The sequence below is a fragment of the Glycine max genome, chromosome 16, assembly GCF_000004515.6.
Source record: "Glycine max cultivar Williams 82 chromosome 16, Glycine_max_v4.0, whole genome shotgun sequence".
Lineage (NCBI taxonomy): Eukaryota > Viridiplantae > Streptophyta > Magnoliopsida > Fabales > Fabaceae > Glycine > Glycine max.
The window spans coordinates 14,825,278-14,847,683 of NC_038252.2; the positions used below are offsets into that span (position 1 = coordinate 14,825,278).

The 22,406-nt window shown below is 37.1% G+C and overlaps 2 protein-coding genes across 6 annotated transcripts; one reads left to right on the forward strand and one right to left on the reverse strand.

The window, feature by feature from the left end:
• Positions 1-665: 665 nt before the first annotated feature.
• LOC106796413 (enolase-like) lies at positions 666-4,052 on the reverse strand. The gene is made up of 8 exons (XM_014768674.1): positions 3,947-4,052; positions 2,376-2,437; positions 2,232-2,254; positions 1,601-1,623; positions 1,169-1,233; positions 1,025-1,072; positions 813-899; positions 666-701 (listed from the first exon to the last, which is right to left on the reverse strand). The coding sequence occupies exons 1-8, from the start codon at positions 4,050-4,052 to the stop codon at positions 666-668; spliced, it is 450 nt and encodes a 149-aa protein (XP_014624160.1).
• LOC100812260 (uncharacterized) lies at positions 3,767-21,657 on the forward strand. 5 transcript variants are annotated; one of them, XM_014768958.2, is made up of 6 exons: positions 6,582-6,720; positions 7,292-7,499; positions 7,594-7,726; positions 18,962-19,083; positions 20,530-20,640; positions 21,085-21,657. In XM_014768958.2, the coding sequence occupies exons 4-6, from the start codon at positions 19,036-19,038 to the stop codon at positions 21,442-21,444; spliced, it is 519 nt and encodes a 172-aa protein (XP_014624444.1). In that variant the 5' UTR covers positions 6,582-6,720; positions 7,292-7,499; positions 7,594-7,726; positions 18,962-19,035; the 3' UTR covers positions 21,445-21,657. The 5 variants fall into 5 exon arrangements, with proteins under 5 accessions (XP_003547796.1, XP_040866261.1, XP_040866263.1 ...); XM_041010327.1 differs by lacking the exons at positions 7,292-7,499; positions 7,594-7,726; positions 18,962-19,083 and adding exons at positions 3,812-4,109; positions 4,805-4,926 and having other exon boundaries at positions 6,566-6,720; XM_003547748.5 differs by lacking the exons at positions 7,292-7,499; positions 7,594-7,726; positions 18,962-19,083 and adding an exon at positions 3,767-4,109 and having other exon boundaries at positions 6,566-6,720.
• Positions 21,658-22,406: the final 749 nt, after the last annotated feature.

A 22,406-nucleotide genomic window follows, 5' to 3' on the forward strand; every position in this document is an offset into this window, starting at 1 on the left:
ACAATTCGAGCACAATTAGTAGCATTCCCTTTGAAATAGTCCACGAAAACCTTAAGTTCTCCATACACATTTTAGACCTTGAATTGTTCCATTGTATTTAATGTTGTGTGGATTCTGAACCTGTAAATGGCAGAGGCACAACTAAATCAAGCTTTCCAAGCAAAAAAGTAAAAAATTCTAAGATTTAAAATTTTAACAAATATATATTTTTGTGATTTGAAGATTTTTAATGATTAGGTTCAAGGTACATAAAAAGGTTAACCTTGTAATGCCAATATGGCATTTGCTCTAAGCTAAAACATTTGTTCTTTTATGCTTCACAATAGTTCAGTTGCTATAATATATCTTTTAAAAGAAAATTGGTGAGTCTTAAAGACATAAAGGAAGACACTAAATTCATTCCACCAGTGGAAACAAATTTCAATTATTAGTACCATTCCCTTTGAACAACCCACGGAAACCTTAAGTTCTCCATATATTTTAGACCTTGAATTGTTCCATTGAATTTAATGTTGTGTGGATTTTGAACCTGTAAATGGCAGAAACACAGCTAAATCAAGATTTCCAAGCAAAAAGTAAAAAATTCTAAGATTTAGAATTTTAACAAATATATATTTTTGTGATTTGAAGATTTTTAATGATTAGGTTCAAGGTACACAAAAAGGTTAACCTTGTAATGCCAATATGACATTTGCTCCAAGCTAAAACAACAAAAAGTTTGCATTAGAATAATATGAACCACATTCAAAATGCAAATTTCCAAACGTAAAACAAATATTGATTGTAGGATAATAGTTCCATCAGCTAAGCACCTTTTGCTTGCACCAACCCCATTCGTTAATAGTTCCATCAAGCTGTTGAACCATTAAGTTGTCAATAGCAGTATGTTGAGTTGGGTCCTACTCATCGTCACAAAAAGCAACATAAAATTTAGATAGAGCCAAATAACCTTTAGCAAGTCCTAACTTGAGCCAGTAAAAAAATCTTTAGTTAACAACATTATTGTAGGATAAATTGAACCAACCTTACCAACCAAAGCATGAGCAATAATGGTGTTCGCATTGTCCACAACCTGCATGTGCAACAAAAAACCATGTAAAAATAAACGATTAGATCAATCTAACATGATGACCTTCCACAGTATTTAGTATAATAGCAGGAGACTTACCTTTGATACACCCTTTTTAGGCTTGTCAGATCCTCCATCTCTCAATACAAGGGCCTCATCAATCCCTTTAAATTAAACAAAATAGAAATACAATTAAAATCTAGCAAGGGGGCAACATACGTGAAAATAAAAATGACACCTTTATTCTTTAACACCGTCCTGTGAATCCTATTGTTGCAACCCTTGAATGGGCAAAGTGGGGTCACCTTCGGCATCGCCGTTGTGAAAATAAACAACACCACAAAAAAACTTCCATAAGCAACCAACATGCAGGAAATGAAACAATATTCCAGCTGACCAAAATGAAACAACTTTCGTTCTAAAACTCAGTAAGCATGCATGTAACAAAACCTTGTGTGCGGCTGAAGAAATCGGCCAAATGAAAGGGAAACTTGAAAACACTGAGTAAAATGCATAAATATTATAGCTTACCTCGTAGACTGTCCCATAAAACTCTGAACAATATCAGAAATTAGTTAGAATAAATTTCAATATAAATTTTAAATTGAATATAAAAATGATTCAAAATTACTTCTAATTTAAAATTAATTTTTAATTCTTTTTTAATATGATATTAAATACATAATCATATATCAAAAATCAATTATTAAATGAGAATCAATTTTTAACATTAAACCAAACACGCTCTTACACTTTCTATGTACGTGCACTGAACGTGGTAATATGTGCAAAAAAGTTTGATTATTAGTGTACTCGCGATAATAAACTGATTATGATCGATGATGATTACCTTTTTTAACTTAATGTTTGATATGTATAAACATGTTTAATGTTTAACTTATCGAAAACGAATGGGTGGCCACTACAACTTCTCTCTGTTGTGTGCTTGTCTTTAGCAGCAAAGATGGAGGAATAATAGCAACGAAGCATCCAAAAAAACCACAAAAAATCAGACAAAAAAATAAATATAAACACTGTTTTAATAAAATCAAAATAGAAGTAAGCATGCATGTAACAAAACCTCGTGTGCGACTGAAGAAATCAGCCAAATGAAAGGAAAACTTGAAAGCACCGAGTAAAATGCATAAAAATTATAGCTTACCTTGTAGACTGTCCTGTAAAACTCTGAACAATATTAGAACTGAGTTTCAGGAAAAAATAGCAACGAAGCATCCAAAAAAACCACAAAAAATTAGACAAAAAAATAAACATAAACACCGTTTTAATAAAATCAAAATAGAAGAACCTCTATCTTCCTCTTAACTTTTCCGACCACTTCTTTGCCAAAGTCGCCGTTGTTACTATAGCCTGTCCCAAAAATCAAACACAAAAAATCATACCAATAAAAGAAAAAGAACCCTAACCAAAATCGCAAAAAATAGAATGAAGATGGTGAGGAAATAATGCAAATGCAAAAAATCAGACCAATGAAGAAGAAAACAAGCAAATAGAGGAAGGAAAGTGGTGAGGAAATAACGCAAACAGGCAGGTTTAGAGTTGGTGAGGAAATGATGGGAGATACAGTCAGAAGATTAAGGAAGAGAAAGAGAAACGAAGAGAAAAGATAGTATTAAGTGAAATTAAATGAGGAGTTGAAATCCACCAATGGAAGTGACACATGGTGGGGGGCAAAATGACCAAAAAACAGAAAAAAGTGCCATGTGTCGCAACCTTAGATAGAGGTATTTTCAGTTTTTCCAGGTACTTCTCTTTTATTAGATAATATATAGATCTTTATTATGTACTCTACCATAGTATGTCAAATGGAATGAAAGGTCACTGCCATTCCAAAATCAGCGAGAGATACAACTCTAAGGAATAAACAACCTTTGTATTAGTTTTTTTTGTTTTATTTTAAAGTTAACCTCTGTGTTAGTTTGAGTATTATTGTGTTTTTATTTAAATTTATTTGAATTCTTTATTTGTTAGTAACTGTTTTCATTTCATTCATATTATGTATATCCAAGAAATTCTTTCTTATTTGAGGTGTATATATATATATATATATTATTGATTAAGGAAAAAGAATTATAATTCCACTTTAACTTTATCTAGTTTAAATTTTGTAAGATTTTTTTTTAAAATAGTTTATTAAATTCTTTTTTTAAAATAAATAAATAAATAAATAAATAAATTTGGTCCTACTGCCAATTGTGTTTTTTCTACTCAAAACTCTCACATATTATTTTCAATCTAAATATGAGGGCACTTAAATTAGAATTGTGATATGGAATAATTTTAAAGATTAAAAGTGAGAAAGTTTTTTTTTAACAGCAAAGATTAAGATTTGACAAGAAAATCAAAATAATAAAAATATATATATTAAAAGAAAATTTAAAAAATGTATTACATAAGTGCTAAACAAATAGGAGCAGTGAATAATAATAATAATAATAATTAGCCACAATCTATTAGTAACGCTCGGATATATTTGTGTATTTTTTATATTTTTAAAGACTAAATTTTGCATTTTCATATTTAAGAGACGCATTTGTAACTTAATGGAAAGATGAAAAGTAAAAAAAATTATTATAATAAATATGTACTTGTATATTTCAATGATAAATTTGTGCCTGCATATTACCTAGGCTATTTTATCAACATATTAATGGGACGGGTGTACGATAAAAGTTAACCGGAAGACATATTTATCGAACTTTTTATCCTTTCCAAAATATTTTCATCCTTCATAGCATTTCGAGTGAAATTCTGATTGAGAGACAAAAGTGATCTATCCTTTGTATTTTTATTTGTCACTAAGCCCTCAACCCTCATTTCTCTCGCCGTCGCCCATCTTGACATCTTCGCTCTCCTTACCTTTTCGAGTCTCCGGTACCTCATTTGTCTCGCCGTAGTGCGATCTCGGTCCAGTCTCTGGCATACACAGCAAGATAAAATCACCAGATATTTGCGTTAAAAGCATCAGGGTTTGCGATGATAATGAAGCGCTGATATTTGCCTCCAAATCACTCTCACTCAGGTAACTAAATCACATTTTATTTCTCAATCATCTTGCTTTGAACTTCAAACCCTTTTGCTGCCTCTTTATTGTTAATTAATTATTCTTTTCTTTGTGGGCACAGTAGTAACATATGCAGTTTTCGTGGGTTGAATTTTCTTGCCTATACATTGTTTCTGAATTTCTGTGAGTAATTTTGTCTGTGAATGAATATCTGAGGCATGTGTGTAGGTTGTCGGCATCAGGTTCTGTAAAATGACTGATTGAAGGGTTTTGGAACAATTTTTGAATATTGTGGGTTGCGAGTTTTGTGTTTGGTCAAATGCCCAAACGAACATCGATCTCCTTTGCTAGCTTTCTTGGTTTGTTTTTTGAATGTTGGTTTCTTATGGTCTGTTTTGTGGATTGCTTTGTTAACTTAGTTTGATAGTGTTATTTCTTTAATGGGTCTTGGTGGTGGAATTTGTATGTGGTTCTGTTGGCTCTTTTTCAGGTTCTTACGAGACTGATTGATTAGTGTAGGAGGAGACTCTTTCTGGGATTTTGTTCTTAAAATTAGTACAAGAAATTTAGGGTTAGACTCGTTTTCTATTTTGACTAGATTTTTTTTTTTTTTTATCATAGTCAACTCAAATCCTTCCATGTTGACTTCTTTATATTTTGGGTGCTGAGTTGTATGTTATTATGACAAGCTTTGGTTACCATACATCTTGCAGCTAAATTTATCACGTGCTAGAAAGAAAGATCAATCCGACTATGAATAAAATGTATATGAAATTCCCAGTTCTTATGGCAATGGATGACCTATACCTTTATGTACCAAATTTCTAAGGCACTGGTATTTAACTCTTTCTTAATGTTAACCTGCTTAGAAACTGATATTACACATGACTTTTCATAACTTCAACTTTGTAATTTTGTTTGAGGACATTAAGCTTTAAAGTTAGTCAGCAATTAAATTTTCAGGGATTTTATTTTACTGTCCAACTCCTAAAAAATGGTTGTGCAAAGGTTTTTGCATTCTTAAACTGAGATTTTAAAGAAATGTGTAGTTTGGGCAAGTTAGTGGTTTCCTAAGATAGCTTTCAGGTACTTTGGAGCATATTGAAGTGTGGTGATTTCCCGTGGAGTATAAACTTCACCTGTTTCCTACAAACCTCACCTCTGTTGTGCTCTTGCTAAATTCAGAACTTTTTGTGTACTGCTGTTTGTGTTCTTATGTTGGCAGCATGAGGCTCTTAAGCTTGCTGCTATGTGATCTCAAGGTTTTTGTTATTTTCTCTTTGTTAGTCTTTTGGCAACTGCTGTGAGTTAGTGCATAATTCATGCTTTTTATCTTCATCTGGTTGCTTTTGCTGCTCTTGTATGAGGTCTATCAATGTCAGGTTATTGAGTCAGTCTTCATCCTTTATTCTTTCATTTCCCTTTACTTATGCAGTTTAATATCTTGTAAGTTTAATAAATCTTTTTTTTTTCTTCCAAAGGTCAAAAGTCTTAGGGAAAGTTTGGAAGTGAGATTTTGAGGGAAAGAGAATGGAGGACAAATTTTTTATTTTTGAATCAAGAGTTGTATAACATTTATAACAATAAAAAAAAAGATTGAGACATTAAGTTTATGTTACTCTATCATTTTATTTCTGTTATTTTAAAAAATTATTAAAGTAGAGAATATTTATTAAAAAGGTTTAAATACATTTGTTGTCCCTGCAATTTAGTGTTTTTTTCATTTTCATCCTTGCAATTTTTTTTTTGTTTTAGTCCGTGTAAAATGTATATGTTTTGTTTTTCGTCCTTAAAGCGCTTTGGATAACACTTTGAACAGGAAAAAAGTGCTTTGAACAGTGAAAAAAGCGATATCTAAAGCACTTTAAGGACCACAAGGACTAAAATGAAAAAAAAAATTGAAAGGACAAAAATGAAAAAAATGCTAAATTGCAAGAACGAAAAATATATTTAAGCCTATTAAAAATAATAATTTTACCCTCCTTTCCTTTTCCCTCCCAAACCTCACTACCCAACATACCCTTTGGGATAATAAGGCTCTCTGCTTGTAATTATGAAGTTTGTTATGTCTTGTCTGGTGATAATTTAGCCAAGATTTGATTCCATTTGGCAGCTGCATGAAACATATTAATTAATCCTTTCAATAGTTATCAGATTAATCAACATTGAATATTTTTTTTTCCCTGGCATTTCTGAGGTGGATTCCTTTGTGCAGAAATTTCCAAAACAAATAGTTGTTGATGATTTGTTGACATGAAGAAGTTGTTAGATTTTGGGAGGAAAGCCCTTTTTTATGTCAGGGTGCTTGTAATTATGAAGTTTGTTATGTCTTGTCTGGTGATAATTTAGCCAAGATTTGATTCCATCTGGCAGCTGCATGAAACATATTAATTAATCCTTCCAAGAGTTATCAGATTAATTGACATTGAATATTTTTTTTCCCTGGCATTTCTGAGGTGGATTCCTTTGTGCAGAAATTTCCAAAACAAATAGTTGTTGATGATTTGTCGACATGAAGAAGTTGTTAGATTTTGGGAGGAAAGCCCTTTTTTATGTCAGGGTGCTTTCTGGATATGAAGAGCGAAGAATACGATCTTATAGGCTGCAGCTTGAGCAACGCGTACAACAGGTCTAACATTTTTTCTTCCATGAACATTTATATTCTTACTGGTGTTGGTGTCTGTTCTCTTTTGGAAAACATGAGAAAATAAGGCATATGAATGTTGTGAGCTAGAACTTGGGATTTCATGTGAGGCTAGGGCTCTTTGTAAATTGCAATAGCCAAGCAAGTTTATTTAAAAAATCAAATGAGACCTGTGTTAGGATCCAATTGCAAGGTATGGGACTTGTGGGACTTGTGTCCCACATTGGAGGTATGGGATTCTAATATGGGGTTTATAGGGCCCTTGGCTCTCCAATTACAATAGCTAGCTTTTGTACACTACTACAAATATTTGATTCTACGATTTCAACGACGGTGGTTCGAAAAACAACATCGTTTAACAGGCGGTGGCATTTTAGTAAATATGTGCTTTATTTCAACGATGTTTTTGTTGAAAATGACTAACGACGTCGTCTTCGCATTACAACGATGGGTTTAATGGGCACCGTCGTTGAACTGGATTATCCAAAGATGGGTTTTATATACACTGTCTTTGAAAGTCAAGTCAATTTTATCTTGTTCCCTTGCGTACTCGCAGTGTACTCTAGCCTGCTACCTGAGTAATTTTGCGCCCTTAACCTTTGTCTCTCTAAGTTGGTTCTCGTCGTGAAGCACACCAGCAGTGTCGTGGTTGTCGTTGACGATTCTCCATCATTGTATTGGGTCATTTTCCATCTCTAACTTGGTTCTCGTCGTGAAGCACACCATCTCTAAGTTGGTCTGTTGTGGGTTCATTTCATTTTCCAGTAAGTTGAGGCTTCAGAATGCAATGAATTAAGAATGCTATCTTCTAGTTTTGAATATAGGCTATTATTGTATACTACTGCTACTGTGTAAAAGGAAAAACTGGATTTGGAGGCCAGCACCTCCAGACAAGGTAAGAGTGGAAGGAAGCTTAAGTTTTCATATCGGCAGCAATTTTTCATATCTCCCTAAGGCAGACCATCAACCATCTAGCAATTCTTCATTCCAGGTCAGCTTCCTTTCTCCCTTTCTTTCTTATACGTAGTCTCTGAGGTAAGAGGGCTTTGTGATGACCCTCTTTGATTTTGCTTGTATTTGCACCCCTTTTCTTTGCGCAATGATATAGCTTGCTGCATTTCTTGGAAACTCGATTAGGGTTGGTAGTTCTGTTGTGTTTGTTACCTCAATCTGAATGCGCAATACATTGTGGAATTGCTGCCATGTGCTGACTTTGACACACGTGACCTGTAAACAGTCTCACAATTCAATTTCCGTATGAAAATTCTGTCCCGCAGCTGCTAACTGCCTCTGAATGATTTAAATTGAAGACCCTTCTTCCGTTGTGGCTTCAACCTTTTACCAAAGTGGTGGGTACTTGTCTTCTTTGGCTGCTATGCATTCACTCAACTCATGATCACACCCTTTTGATCACTCTCTAAATTTTGCGGGTAGTGACACCTTGCGTTCTTCCAATTTGGGCCTTCTATCTGGTTTCAATGTTCAGCGCCCAATTGGGCCAATTCATCCACCGCACTTGTATCATCAAATGGGGAGTGGTGAAAGGGAGATGGTGTCTCTGTATGAACAAGGTTTGGTCAATCCATATTCATCCAACATGGCTAATACTGATACTAATAGCAGTGGTGTTTCTCAGCATGATTGGCCTATGAGCTTCATCAATAACAATAATGTTAGTAATAGAGCCTCTGATGCCTCTTTGTGGAGCACCATCAGCACCACTATTGGTGGTAACTCTGAGAGGACTAGTACTAGTGGTGTTGGTGCTGGTTCTTCTTCTTTCGTAAAAAACCAATGGCCTAATCTTCCAGGGTATGGCCCTCCACCGTGATTGATTTCATTCACCTGTTGCACCCCGAGAGTCCTTCAAGTCATAGTTTTGAACAAAATGATTTGTCTTTTACCTGCTTCATGATCTGTTTGATGTCCTTTAGGTATATGATCTTGTAGCATAGGTTTATCAATAGCGCAGGTGTTATGTGCTTACCATATTCTGGTGTGCACTCTGTGTGATTACTTATGAATGCTTTTGTTGAACATGCTTGAATTATTAATTGTATTTTCCTTTGCATGATTAAATGAGATTGAATGATTCTTGTGATGAGCGTTGCATCCTTAATGTCTGCTATACCATAAATCCACTGTTGAGTCATGAGTTATGAGACTAGCCACTCTATAATTCGTGAAGTGCGGTAGGATGTCATGACAAGTCATTAAGTGATACAAGTTGTCTTGAAAACTTGATGTGTGCATTAATGTCGTCAAGAACCTTCAACTTGCAGGTGTGCTATGAATGAGTGTGTTGAATCGATGTGTTAACATGTGTTGGCTAATAGTTTTTCACATCTAGACACAAACATATTCTAAACTTTCATTAATGTGCCTAAATCTCTTTGTTTGGCATAAAAACCTTAAATTACTAAACTGCCACTAATGAAAATATCATTACTTTGACTTTCTAAACTATAGTTGACTTTTGTTAACTGATGGCTTGACTAAGGGTTCTCTGTATGTAAACCACCGATCCATAGACTCAAAACTTAAATCCAAGTCACATGGCTGTCTAATGATAGTTCTACATCTTATATTCATAATTATACTAAGAATAATACTATTACACTACATACCAAACAAACAGAAACAATTCTGCACATAACTTCCCAATCTAAGAAAATTGGGATGTTACATGTAGCACTTTTAGAAAAAGCTAACATAAAGATATCCTGAATTTGCAATAGACTCCCCAGAATGTCAAGTTAGGGCTATGTTCTGATCGGTTTGCACCATCTAATATATTTGACAGACCTTATTCTTGTTGGTCAGTAATTCTTATTCCTTATAATCTCCCACCTTGGATGTGCATCAAAAAAGAGTTCTTATTCTTTACCATTATGATCCATGGCCCATCCAATCCAAAAAAATAAAATTGATGTGTACTTGCAGCCACTTATAGATGACCTTAACTTTTATGGAATTCTAGTGTCATGACCTCTGATGTCTCGTTGAAGCAGAATTTTTTTATGAAAGCTTGCTTGTTGTGGACTATTAGTGATATTCCTGCATACAAAATGTTGTCAGGTTGGATGACAATGGGTAAACTTGCTTGTCCAATCTGCATGGAGCAATCAAGAGGAATATACCTTGATAAGGGTTGAAAGGTATCATTTTTTGATTTACATCGAAAATTCTTGCCAATTGATCATTCTTATAGAAGAAATAAAATTGCTTTTAGGCATAGACATGATGAGACCTCATTGCTCCCCATCGGTTGACTGGTGAAGAAATGTAGGAAAAAGGTAAGACATCTACCTAAAATAACTAGACTGAGATATGATACTCTACCAAGGTATGGACTTGGTCACCATTGGACCAAACAAACCATCTTTTGGGAGCTGCCATATTGGAAAACAAATCTTCTCCCGCATAATCTAAATGTCATGCTCATTGAGAGAAACATGCTTCTTAATATCTAGTATACTGTTATGGACACTAAAGGCAAGACAAAGGACAATTTTAATGCTAGACTAGACATGGTAGATATTTGTAGGCGAAGAGATTTGGAGTTGTAAGATGGAGGAGGGTGGAAACTGGAAAAACCCAAGGCAAAATACACATTAACAAAGCAACAAAGATTAGTAGTGTGTGCATGGGTCAAAAGACTAAAGCCTACCCAATGGGTATGCCTTTGCCTTGTCTAGGTGTGTTGACATGGAAGATGCGAAGTTTTTCGGAATGAAAAGTCATGATTGCCATATGTTCCTGCAATGTTTGCTTCCAGTTGCCTTCAAAGCTTTACCAAAGGCCATTTGGAACACATAGGCAGAGTTCAGTCAGTTCTTTCGAGAAATAACTTCGCCTCTACTAAAAGAGGATGCTTTATGCTTAATGGAAAAAAATATTCCAATATTTTTGTGCAAACTTGAACAAATATTTCCCAAGTTTCTTCAACTTTATGGAGCATCTTTCGATTCATTTGCCTTATGAAGCTAGGGTTGGTGGTCTCGTGCAATATCGGTGGATGTATACCTTTGAAAGATTGAGTAATATATCTTATTCGTTCTCAATAAATGACCAATCAATATTTATTAAATTAATGTCTTCAATTTATTGTATTAGGTTTATTCGCACTTTAAAAGACAAGGTCACAAACACATCTGCAATTGAGGGTAGTATTTGTGAAGCTTATTTAGTGGAAGAGACCTTTACATTTACATCTTACTACTATCCGCCCAATGTTCTATGTAGAAGGAATATTGTGCTACGAGATGATGATGGAAGTGAAGGTAGTTCAATTAGACCACCTTTATCTCGCCTTGGCTCCACACTCGACATTCCATTTTACCCCACTTTGGAACCACCTTCCCTCCTCAGCAGATTGACAAATGAAGCTGAGGTCCCGCCACCATAGGAATTCACTATTGCACCTTCTTATCTCATCCAAGTTCCTCTAGCTTCCATATTTTGAATCCAACACTCGAGCCCACAACTCTCATTTATGATGAAATAAATTCCATCTCCATTTTTTGAGAAGGGCACAATTAAATTTCCTCAGGTCCTTAATTCCCAAGCCCCCTTTTTCCTTTGGAAGACATACTGATTCCCACTTGACCCATGCAATCTTCTTCTCCTCTAATTCTCCTCCCCACAAAAACCACCTCTACAACCTCGTCAACCTGTCCAAAACTTTCCTTGGAGGTTTTTGTTTTTTTGAAGCTTTTAGTTCTGCTTAGTTATTTTTTAATTGGGTCATAAGGTTGTACTGTGTGTTTGTGTGAACATCAATTGGTTCTGCTTACTTGTTTTTTAATTTGGAAGACATACTGATTCCCACTTGACCCATGCAATCTTCTTCTCCTCTAATTCTCCTCCCCACAAAAAACCACCTCTACAACCTCGTCAACCTGTCCAAAACTTTCCTTGGAGGTTTTTGTTTTTTTGAAGCTTTTAGTTCTGCTTAGTTATTTTTTAATTGGGTCATAAGGTTGTACTGTGTGTTTGTGTGAACATCAATTGGTTCTGCTTACTTGTTTTAGGTCTTGGTATCAATTTGTTGTGTGATAATGGCTAATTCCATTTAAGGAGTTAGAGTTATCCACCTCGCTGATGTTTGATGGAACCTGTCAACATGATGTGGCCTGCCCTGACTAACTCGTAGGTCTGACGAGCCAACAGCAGCGTGGGAAGGGTTGGCCCATTAGCCTGCCATACATATATTTTTTTTAAAGAAAATCTAAATACTAATAGGTGTTTAGGGTTTGGGTTGTCACTTTGTATTTTTTTATAGTATTGTTCAAAATAGGTATTTGTTATTATTTTTATATTATTTTATAAATTCAATTTCTCTAATACTTATAGAAAAAATTATATTGAAATCAAATTTAAAATAAACAATTGATATACTTTACATTTTTTTTTTTTTTTTTTTTTAACAAGTAAGAGAGATGAGAGAGGTGAGAGAGGTGAGAGAGGGTAGAACGAAAGAAAGAGTGAGACAAGGTAGAACGAGAGACACAGTGAGAGAGGTGAGAGAGGGTAGACCGAGAGAAAGAGTGAGTCTGAGAGGGAGTTTACGAAGGAATGTTCATGGCAATGGAAGAGGGAGTGCCCGTGACAGGGTAGGAGGCCAGGGACATCACCAAGCCTCTGGTGGCCAACATGGGGAGAAGTTTTCTGATAGAGAAAGGAGAAGAGTCACTGTTTATGGTGAAAGTAGGGGTCTTGCAGAGAGTAGGAGGGCATCTCACGAGGTGGATAACAACCCTGCTAGTACTGATGTTGGATGGGTGGAAGTTTCCTATAGGAGGAAGAAGAAATCAGTCGCAGACAGAGGACCCTCTGTGCTTAGTAAGCGACAAAGGCAACATAGGAGAGGTACATGGAGAGATAAGGAGGATGTCACCTCCTTTTACTTCTCAAGATTCCCTGATGGAGTAAAGGAAAAGGATTTATGGCAGATTTTCCAAAGGTGGGGTAAGGTGTGGGAAGTTTTCATTCATAAAACTAAAAACAAGGCAGGCCATAGGTTCGGTTTTGTAAGGTATAAGGAGGTCCAAGATGTGCAGAGGTTGGAAAGACAGCTGGATAATAGCATTTTCCTTGATGGGATCAAAATGTTTGTCAATAAACCAAAGTTTGAGAGGGAGAATGCGAATAGAGGCTATCAGCATGGTACCCTCACACATGGAAAGGGGAGAATACAGGAGGTGGACAACGGTGGCCATAAAACATGCGACACGGGCGGAAGACTTCGGTCATATGTTGAGGTGGCTAAGGGGGTAACACCATCTGTGGATAACTTGTCTAACCAGAAGGGGACTGTCCTAGATGACATTAGACCAGTCCTGAGCCCGGTCACTCTGAATCCAACCAACGAACACAAAGAATGGGTACAGAAGGCTTGGGTGGGCAGATTGAAGAATAGGGGAATGTTTGAAAGAGTGAAGGAGGAACTGAGATGGGTTCTAGACCCCGACATCAACCCTCGTTATTGGGTTGATGATTGGGTTATCTTACCCAACCTTGAGGATGATAAGGCACTTTGTCTAGTGGATGAGGAACGGACGAACGGCTCCACACCTTTACTAGACCTCCAGAAATGGTCCCCATCTATTCGTCAGACACACAGGTTGGCGTGGGTCCTGTTATGGGGTCTACCGCCAACTGTGTGGGAAGCAGTTTATTTAGAGAAGATTGTGGCGGAGCTTGGGGAGCTGGTAGAGGTTGATGTAATGGTTGAGGAACGCTGGAGGTTGGACGTGGCGCGAATCTTAATTAGGACGGACCTCAGACCGGGCATTGCCATGGCGGTCCCAGCCGTCATTGATGGAGTGGATGTTGTTATCCACATCGTTGAAGACATGCAGGGGCTCGGAACGAAGACGAAGCCCAAGCAAGCCCTCACGTGGTACCCGCCATCACCTTTCTCGACCGAGCCAAACACTCCCACAACTTTCACAGGTCGTACCCCAGGGGTTGTTAACGAAGGAGCTTCGTCGGACGGTGGGTCACAAGGCTCCGACGCCGGGTTCTCTGGACATTGGCGCCGTACCCAGTCGTTCCTGGCGGGTCGGGTCAATCGGATCCAATCTACCCACGACTATCACATGGAGCGGTCTGTTGATGACAAACCTGACGTGGCCCAATCGTTCGGCGACAACAAGGGCGTGGAGGCTCAAAGCCCGAAGGAACGCAGCAACGGTCCTCTTCGACAGAAACAGATACCTTTTAATGCCAAGACCAAAAGTAAATCCTGCGTTGACATGCAAAAGGAAATATTTGTTTTGACCTCAATGGATGCAGAGGAGGAGCAGAAAGAAGACGCTGTGGAGGTGGCAGACTGTGATCAGAACCATATAGGTGTTGAGGAGCAGGAAGAAGACGCTGACGTGGTCCTGTCTGGTTCCATAATGGGTAATTTGGAGGGAGAAAAATATATAATAGCCCCTTTTGAGGAGAGGTTAGCCCGTAGTAGTGGTCTATATAATAATCTAGAAAGCTCAACCCCATTACCCGTAGGTCCTTATCATTTTCAAAATGAAGAGGGGGAGTTGGGCCAGCAATTAGTAGGCCCAATTCACTCTGGTACCAAAGTTTATGTTAGAAGAAAGGAATCTAAGGTTTCCAAAACTGTGGCCCAATCTGCTCTACACCCCCCCCCCCCCCCCCCCCCCCCCCCATAGTCTTAACCTCTCAGCCGCATGAACCTTGCCTGGAAGTTGACGTGAAGGACCCAAGTACCAAAATCTGTAAGCAGCTTTCCCTGGAAGACCAAATAGCTCTAGCCAGTGACATGGGCCTCACCTATGGTCAGGAAGCCCAGATGATTAAGGAGATGTTGATTCACATGGAACAGAGAGATAACTCTGTGGTAGTGCAGAAGGGTATCAAGAACCACCAATTATGATTATACTATCATATAATCCTAGAGGTTTGGGAAGGGGGATTAAATGGGCAGCTATAAGGAGACTCAATTTTATACATAAGACTGACCTTGTGTGTATTCAAGAAACAAAAAGAGAGCACTTTGATAAATCTATATGCCAGTCAATGTGGGGGGATTCCACTGTCTCTTGGGAAAGCGTTCCCTCTGTTCAAGCAGCTGGTGGCCTTCTTTGCTTATGGAATAATTCAGTTTTCCATGTGGAAAGGAGTATAAAAGGCAATAGATTCTTATGCTTAGAGGGGAGATGGCTGAGTGAAGACCAGAGGCTTTTCATAGTCAATGTCTATGCCCCTTGTGATCTAGCTGGGAAAAGAAATCTGTGGGAGGAGTTAATTCAGCTGAAACAATCCAATCCTGATGGAGTTTGGTGCTTCCTTGGTGACTTTAATAGTATAAGGAGCCAGGAGGAACGTATTGGACTATCTCAAAGGTCAGCTGATAACTCAGACACTTCAGAATTTAATGCCTGGATTTCAAATATGGAGCTTCATGAAATCAGAGGTTTTGGTGGCAATTTCACTTGGTTCAGGCCTAATGGTTCTGTCAAGAGCAGACTTGACAGATTCCTTGTTTCAGACCAATGGTTAAACATATGGCCTGATTCCACTCAGCAGGTTCTACATAGAGACTATTCAGATCACTGCCCAATCATTCTGAAAACTCAGATTCTTGACTGGGGACCCAAGCCCTTTAGGGTGGTGGATTCGTGGCTTAACCAAAGTGGATATCAGAAGATGGTGAAAGAGGCTTGGATTAAGGATCAGCAGGGCGGATGGGGGGGCATAGCTCTTAAAAACAAGTTGAGAAATCTCAGAAATAGCATCAAGCAGTGGAGCATAGTTAATGCTGATGGTAATATTAACAAAATCCAGAGTCTGAAGCACAAACTTAATCTTTTGGAAATTTCAGCTGGAGATAGACCTTTATCTGAAGATGAAGCCCAAGCCAAGAAGTCCATTCAACAACAGCTGTGGGAGGCCTCAAATGCTTATGAATCCCTCTTGAGACAGAAATCTAGAGAGAAGTGGATTAAGGAAGGGGATAGTAATTCAGCTTACTTTCACAAAGTTATCAATTTTAGAAGAAACTTTAATGCCTTTCAGGGTCTTTTTATTGATGGGATTTGGGTTCAACAGCCTAACCTAGTCAAGGAGGAAGTTCATAAATTCTTCCTACATAGATTTACTGAAGACAAGCAGTTTAGACCTACTCTTGATAGAGTTTTCTTCCGATCCATTGACCAGAATCAAAGAGAGGAGCTCACTGCCCCTTTTTCTGACCAAGAAATTAAAGAGGCTGTGTGGAGTTGTGGTGGAGATAAATGCCCGGGGCCCGATGGATTTAATTTCAATTTTATTAAGGCCTTTTGGAAGGTTTTGAAAGCTGAATTCAGGAGATTTGTGGATGAATTCCACTTCCGTGGGAGTTTCCCTAGAGGCAGCAATGCTTCTTTCATGGCTCTTATCCCTAAAACAAATCATCCTCAATCTTTAAATGATTACAGGCCTATTTCTCTAATTGGGTGCATGTACAAAGTCATAGCTAAGCTTTTGGCAAATAGGTTGAGGGGAGTTATTTCTGGTATTGTTGACGAAAGACAATCAGCTTTCATAAAAAATAGACATATCCTCCATGGGATTATCATCCTTAATGAAGTGGTAGAGGAAGCTGTGAAGAGAAAGCACCCAGTCATGGTCTTCAAAGTGGATTTCGAAAAGGCCTATGACACTGTTTCCTGGTCCTTCCTCGATTATATGCTATCCAGATTAGGATTCTGTGGTAAATGGAGACAATGGATTGCTGCCTGTCTCCAATCGGCAACCATTTCCATCCTAGTTAATGGTAGTCCTACTAAAGAATTTACCCCTTCTCGTGGTTTGCGTCAAGGGGATCCCCTAGCACCATTGCTCTTCAATATAGTGGGGGAGGGTCTCACTGGTTTGATGAGAGAGGCCATTCTGAAAAATCTTTATAGTAGCTACTGCGTTGGGAAGCATAAGGAGCCTATTAATATCCTCCAATATGCTGATGATACTGTTTTTATTGGGGAAGCTTCTTGGGCGAATGTTCTTGCCATGAAGGCAATGCTTAGAGGTTTTGAGATGGCCTCTGGTCTGAAAATTAACTATGCCAAAAGTCAGTTTGGGATTTATGGGAAGCCTGTTAGCTGGGCTCATGAAGCTGCTCAGGTGCTGAATTGTAGGCAGATGGGTGTCCCTTTTCATTATTTGGGTATTCCTATTGCTGTCAGATCTTCATCTCAGATGGTGTGGGAGCCTTTGATCAGTAAATTTGAGGCTAAACTCTCTAAATGGAATCAGAAAAGCCTATCTATGGCTGGCAGGGTTACCTTGATAAACTCTGTTCTAAACGCTTTACCAATCTATCTCCTCTCCTTCTTTAAAATTCCTCAAAGAATAGCTGATAGACTGGTCTCTCTTCAGAGAAATTTCATGTGGGGTGGAGACCTTGACCAAAAGAAGATCCCTTGGGTTAAATGGGATAACATTTGCCTCAACAAAAGGGAAGGGGGCCTGGGTATTAAGAACCTGGTCAAGTTCAATGCTGCCCTGATGGGAAGATGGATATGGGAATTATATTCTAATCAGAATCAGCCCTGGGTTAGGGTTCTTAATTCCAAATATGGGGGGTGGTCAGCATTGCAGAATGGCAAAGTTCATTGCTGGGATTCTCACTGGTGGAAAGACCTTAGGAGATTATATCAGCACAATGATTTCAAGATTATCCATCAGAATATGGCATGGAAGGCTGGTTGTGGGGATAAAATCAGATTTTGGAAAGATAGGTGGTTGGGGGAGGAAAGCACTCTGCAACAGAAATACTCTCAGCTCTTTTCGATTAGTAAGCAGCAGAATGATTTTATCTCCACCATGGGTAGCTTCTCACAGAATATTTGGAGATGGGATTTGAAATGGAGGAGACATCTCTTCGAGCATGAGGAGGGTGTAGCTGTGGCTTTTATGGAGGACATCACTGCTTATACTCTTCAGAATCACTTGAAAGATAAGTTGCTGTGGAAAGCTGATCCTAGTGGGCTATACTCTACTAGGTCTGCTTATAGGCTTCTATCAAGTCAAAACAGTACTGCTTTAGATGGGATAAATTTCCAGCTTGTTTGGAAATTGAAGATACCCCCAAAGGCGGCCATCTTCACCTGGAGGCTCATCAAAGATAGGCTCCCTACTAGAGCTAATCTGCATAGAAGAAATGTGGAGTTGCAGGATCTTACCTGCCCCCTCTGTCATAGTGAGCAGGAGGAGGCAGGACATCTTTTTTTCCATTGCAGATACACTGTTGGCCTGTGGTGGGAATCTTTGAGGTGGATTCAGACTTTCGGAGCTCTCCCTTCTTCCCCAGCAAGTCATTTCAGTCTATGGTGTGAAGGTTTGGTTGCAGGAAGAAATCAGAATAGATGGTGTGGATGGTGGATTGCCTTAACTTCTGCCATCTGGAAGCATAGGAATTTACTCATTTTTCAGGGCATTCCTTTTATTAATTCCAAAGTTATGGATGATGCCTTATTTTTGGCTTGGTCCTGGTCTAAAGCTAGAGTTAAAGGTTTTAATATCCCTTTTAATCACTGGTCATCCCATCTAATGGAGGCCTTTGATTAATCGGGTGTCATACCTTGTAGTTGGGCTTTGTGAAGGGTTTTTGTTCTCTTTTTGGGAGGCTGGCAGCACAGCTGCCTTTGTATGTTTATCATCAGTACCCCTGGTACTGTAGTTTTTTTTCTTATTATATATATATATATTTTCTGCCTTTCTAAAAAAAAAAAATACTTTACATTTTTAAACTAAATTTGTTCATTTGAGTTATTTTTATTATATATATATATATATATATTTTTTTTTTTTTCATTTTTGGTGGGTCGGCCCGTCAACTTGCCCCTAAGCGGGGCAGGTCAAAATCTTTAGCCCACCATTAGAAGGAGGGCCAGCCCGTCCTGACCCACTTTTGGTGGGCTAGCAACAAAGTGGGCCAAAATGGGTTGAACTAGCCCACTTTACCACCCATAGTGCCATTGCGAGCGCACGTCTGATGGAGCTTTATGACTTATCTTTTCTAAGCAGCAACAACAACAAAACAAAATAAAAAAAAGCCAACTTTAATTGTGTCTTTTTTTTCTTTCAGTAATTATTTAGTTGCATGAAAGAAATATTTAAATTAAAGTATAGAAAAAAATTGTGAAAACCATCCTAAATTTTGAAAATTTCTTCTTAAATAATAATTTCTTTATTTTAACCAAACAATCCCTTACAGTACAAAATCGTCTTCTCCAAGGGAACACTTTGAAAAGCCACTTTCTTCCCAAGGACGCTCACTCTCTAGCTGCAATGCTCAACCTTTCTTGTTGCACAATCCTCTCTCTCTCTCTCTTGTTGGTAGGTAATCTCTTTCTCTCTGTCGCTGCCCACTTTTTTTATTTCAATTTTGATTTTATTGACGGCCTGTATGTTTTGCCTATATGGATTACATTTATATGTTTTGGAATTTACTTGGATTTTGGTTTGATGGGGTTGGAGGATACTGAATTTGGTGAAATAGGTCGTGGCTTTTTCTTTGGTGGTTTGAGGTTGAGCTAGGTGGTGATTACTATGTGTTTGTGAATATGCATGAAAGAGAGAGAGAAAATAATTGATAGATTCAGAGAGAGAAGGATGAAGGAGACTGTGATAGTGTCAATTCTGGTTATGATGACCTAAGTCTGAATAAGTAGTAAATTGTTAAGGTTCGGGCTTTTATCGTGCTGATATCACAATCTTATAAAAATAGGTAATGCAAGGTAGTGAAGATATTATATCATAATTTATATAAGTATATTTTTCATCACCTATTCACATGGGGGACATATGAATTTAACTTTGTGATAAATCCTTGGCCAACATACCAAAGTATAGTGCAAATAGTATAAAATGAAAGTCCAAGTATCGTATTCATAGGGACTTGTTTGTACTAGGCTATTCATGTAAATTCAAGTTATAGGCAAAGGATAAAAACACTGAAAACATAACAAATTAAAGGTGAACAAAAGCAAAAACAGTTGGTGGGCAAGAGAAGCTAAATGCAAAATAAAGTTGGTGGGCAAGAGAAGCTAAATGCAAAATAAATTAAGTGTTGGGGATTTGGCTACACTAAGCTAACAATCTCAGTAATCAAAGATTTTTTTATCCAATGTTCATTCTAATGTTTACTTCAACCTACTGTAATGCTCTAACCATGATCTCTTATGTGAGAGAGCCTAAGTTGCTTAACTCAACTCCTAATCCCTTAGCAAGTCAAGTTAAACCACTTGGATTTAAGAACACAAGTTAAACAAGGCTAAGAAGTGTTATTCCATCCCTAGACATAACACCCATTAGAAGTTACTTTCAAATCTTAGTCAGAGGAGATTTGGGCTTAACACGAAAATCGCTCACTAAGTGCCTGGCTTCAGCTTCCAAACACATGCAACGTGGCATCCTTCTGAGTTCTGACAAACATGCATGCTTAGCGGGATACAACTCGCCAAGTGAGCCACTCCAAACTTCAATTTTTCCAATTCCTCAATTAATGCACCAACTCTGCAAAAACACAATAAAACTAATAAATTCACTAGAAATTAACTTCAAGAGACTAAAACCTAAAAGAACACTAAATTCTAACATATTGGAATCAAATCAAGCATTAAATGAAAATAAATAAGATAATTGCTGTGAAAATTAAGTGCAAAACTAAGCATGCACAACAATTATCACCTTGTAACCTTCATTTTTCATTATGGTGACGGCAGATGTGGGATTTCTTTTTTATTTCCATTCTGATGTATATGATGTTTTCCCATGAATAAGGTACAAGCAAGGAAAGCGGCCATAAATAAAGTACCTGAGCAGATTATTTTATCCGAGGTTCGGCGAATGGTTGATGAGATGAAAGCTTTGAATAAGAAGCTGGAAGAAACAGTAAGTTGTATTATCAAGGAAAACTATAAAATTTTGGAAATTTAGGATTTAAATACATGTATTTCTTTTGGATTTTTTTTTTTGAAATTTCTAATCCTTTCCTTTCGCTGATAAATATGAAGGCAAAATGTCTTCTAAACAAGAAGTTTTATCTGTTCTTTTTTCACATAAGAAGTGATACCAACATGCATTGAGAACTTCTGTGTGAAATGCACTTTTTTTTCCTACTTTTATTGATGTCAAAATTGGATGATTCATATTCTTTCATTTTTTTTTCTTCTTTTTGGATGGAGACATTTGTATTCTGTCATGATTATCTTAATTAAAATATTTGTCTAATATATGGAAGTTCTTAGATGATATTTTATTTCTTTTCCGTAATGTATGATTGTTTCATTTGTGATACTCAAATTTGTTGCATGACAAGATGCACATTTCGTGCAGGAGACAGCCATTGAAGACTATTTCAAGCCTCTAGACAAGGAAGCTGAGATTATAATGAAAATGCAAATACAAGGGGAAGAGAGAACTTCAGAGATTATGATGCAGGCACTGGAGAAACAAGCTACGCTTCAACAAGCTGAAGCTGAAAAAAATGCTAGTAAGCATCAAGTTAACCATGCTGAAACCAATATGAATGAATCTGAGATGATGGAAGAAGAGAAAACTTTGACGGAGATGTTGAAAGCACTGCAACAAGAAGTTTTGCTTGAGAAAGCTGATACTGAAAGTGATGTTAATGCGCATCAAGCAGACAATTCTCCTATCAACTTGAGCTCAGCATCTACAACCACTTCTAAATGAAGTTGAGATTATTTTGAAACATTGGTGATTCCTGATTTTTATTGTCTAGCTATGAATTGCATTTCAGCTTGCCTCCTGAAATGTCAATCATCCTTGGCGAATTCAACTAACCAAGGCAGGACTAGGGCATATTTGTAGTTTATTTGTTTTACTAATTTTATTCAACAATGTTTTCATCTTTTTTAGGAATGATCAAAATTATCAGTTTTTTCATGAGATATGGTTAATTAATAAACTTTAAAATGAACACAACTTAGGAAAAATATGTTTATGCTAGTCTGCACATCTTCAATCATCTTAGCAGAGGGTGCATTCTGTCAATTAATGTAGATAAATATTGAGGAAAAGTGAGAGTTAGAGTCAGAGAGACCTATTATTAGTGCTGATTTCATAGTGGAAATGCGTAATTTCATATGCAGAAAATATGTTGATTTAGAACTATTTTGATTTTATTTGCAAGTACTATTCTACAAACAGTGTATGCGTTGAAAAAAGCAGCATTGCAAATAAAAAATAAAGAATGCCATAATAAACTTAAGCTTATTGTGATAGATCAAAATGACTTATAAAGTTATAATTACAACTTTGAATTGCGTTTTTAAATTTTACACATGTAATGATCGTCTCTTTAAGCCGCAAGTAATTCGTTGTCTAAGTAAACTCTCAAGAAAAGGTTGTAAACATTTTTTTCTTCTTTCATATTGGGATTTGTGAACAATATCATGTTACCATATGTTTGGTTTTGAAGATAGAAATAATATAGAGGATGAAAATAATTTTGGGTGTTTGATGGAGGAGAAATAAAATGAAAATAAGTTTAAAAATAATGAGACTCAGCATGTATTATTTCTACTCATTTTTTCATTTCTCTCCTCACCTCTTTTTTATTTCTCTCCAATCAAATAATTTTATATGTCACTTTATTTCTTATCTATTTTTACATTTTTTTTATCTACTCTACT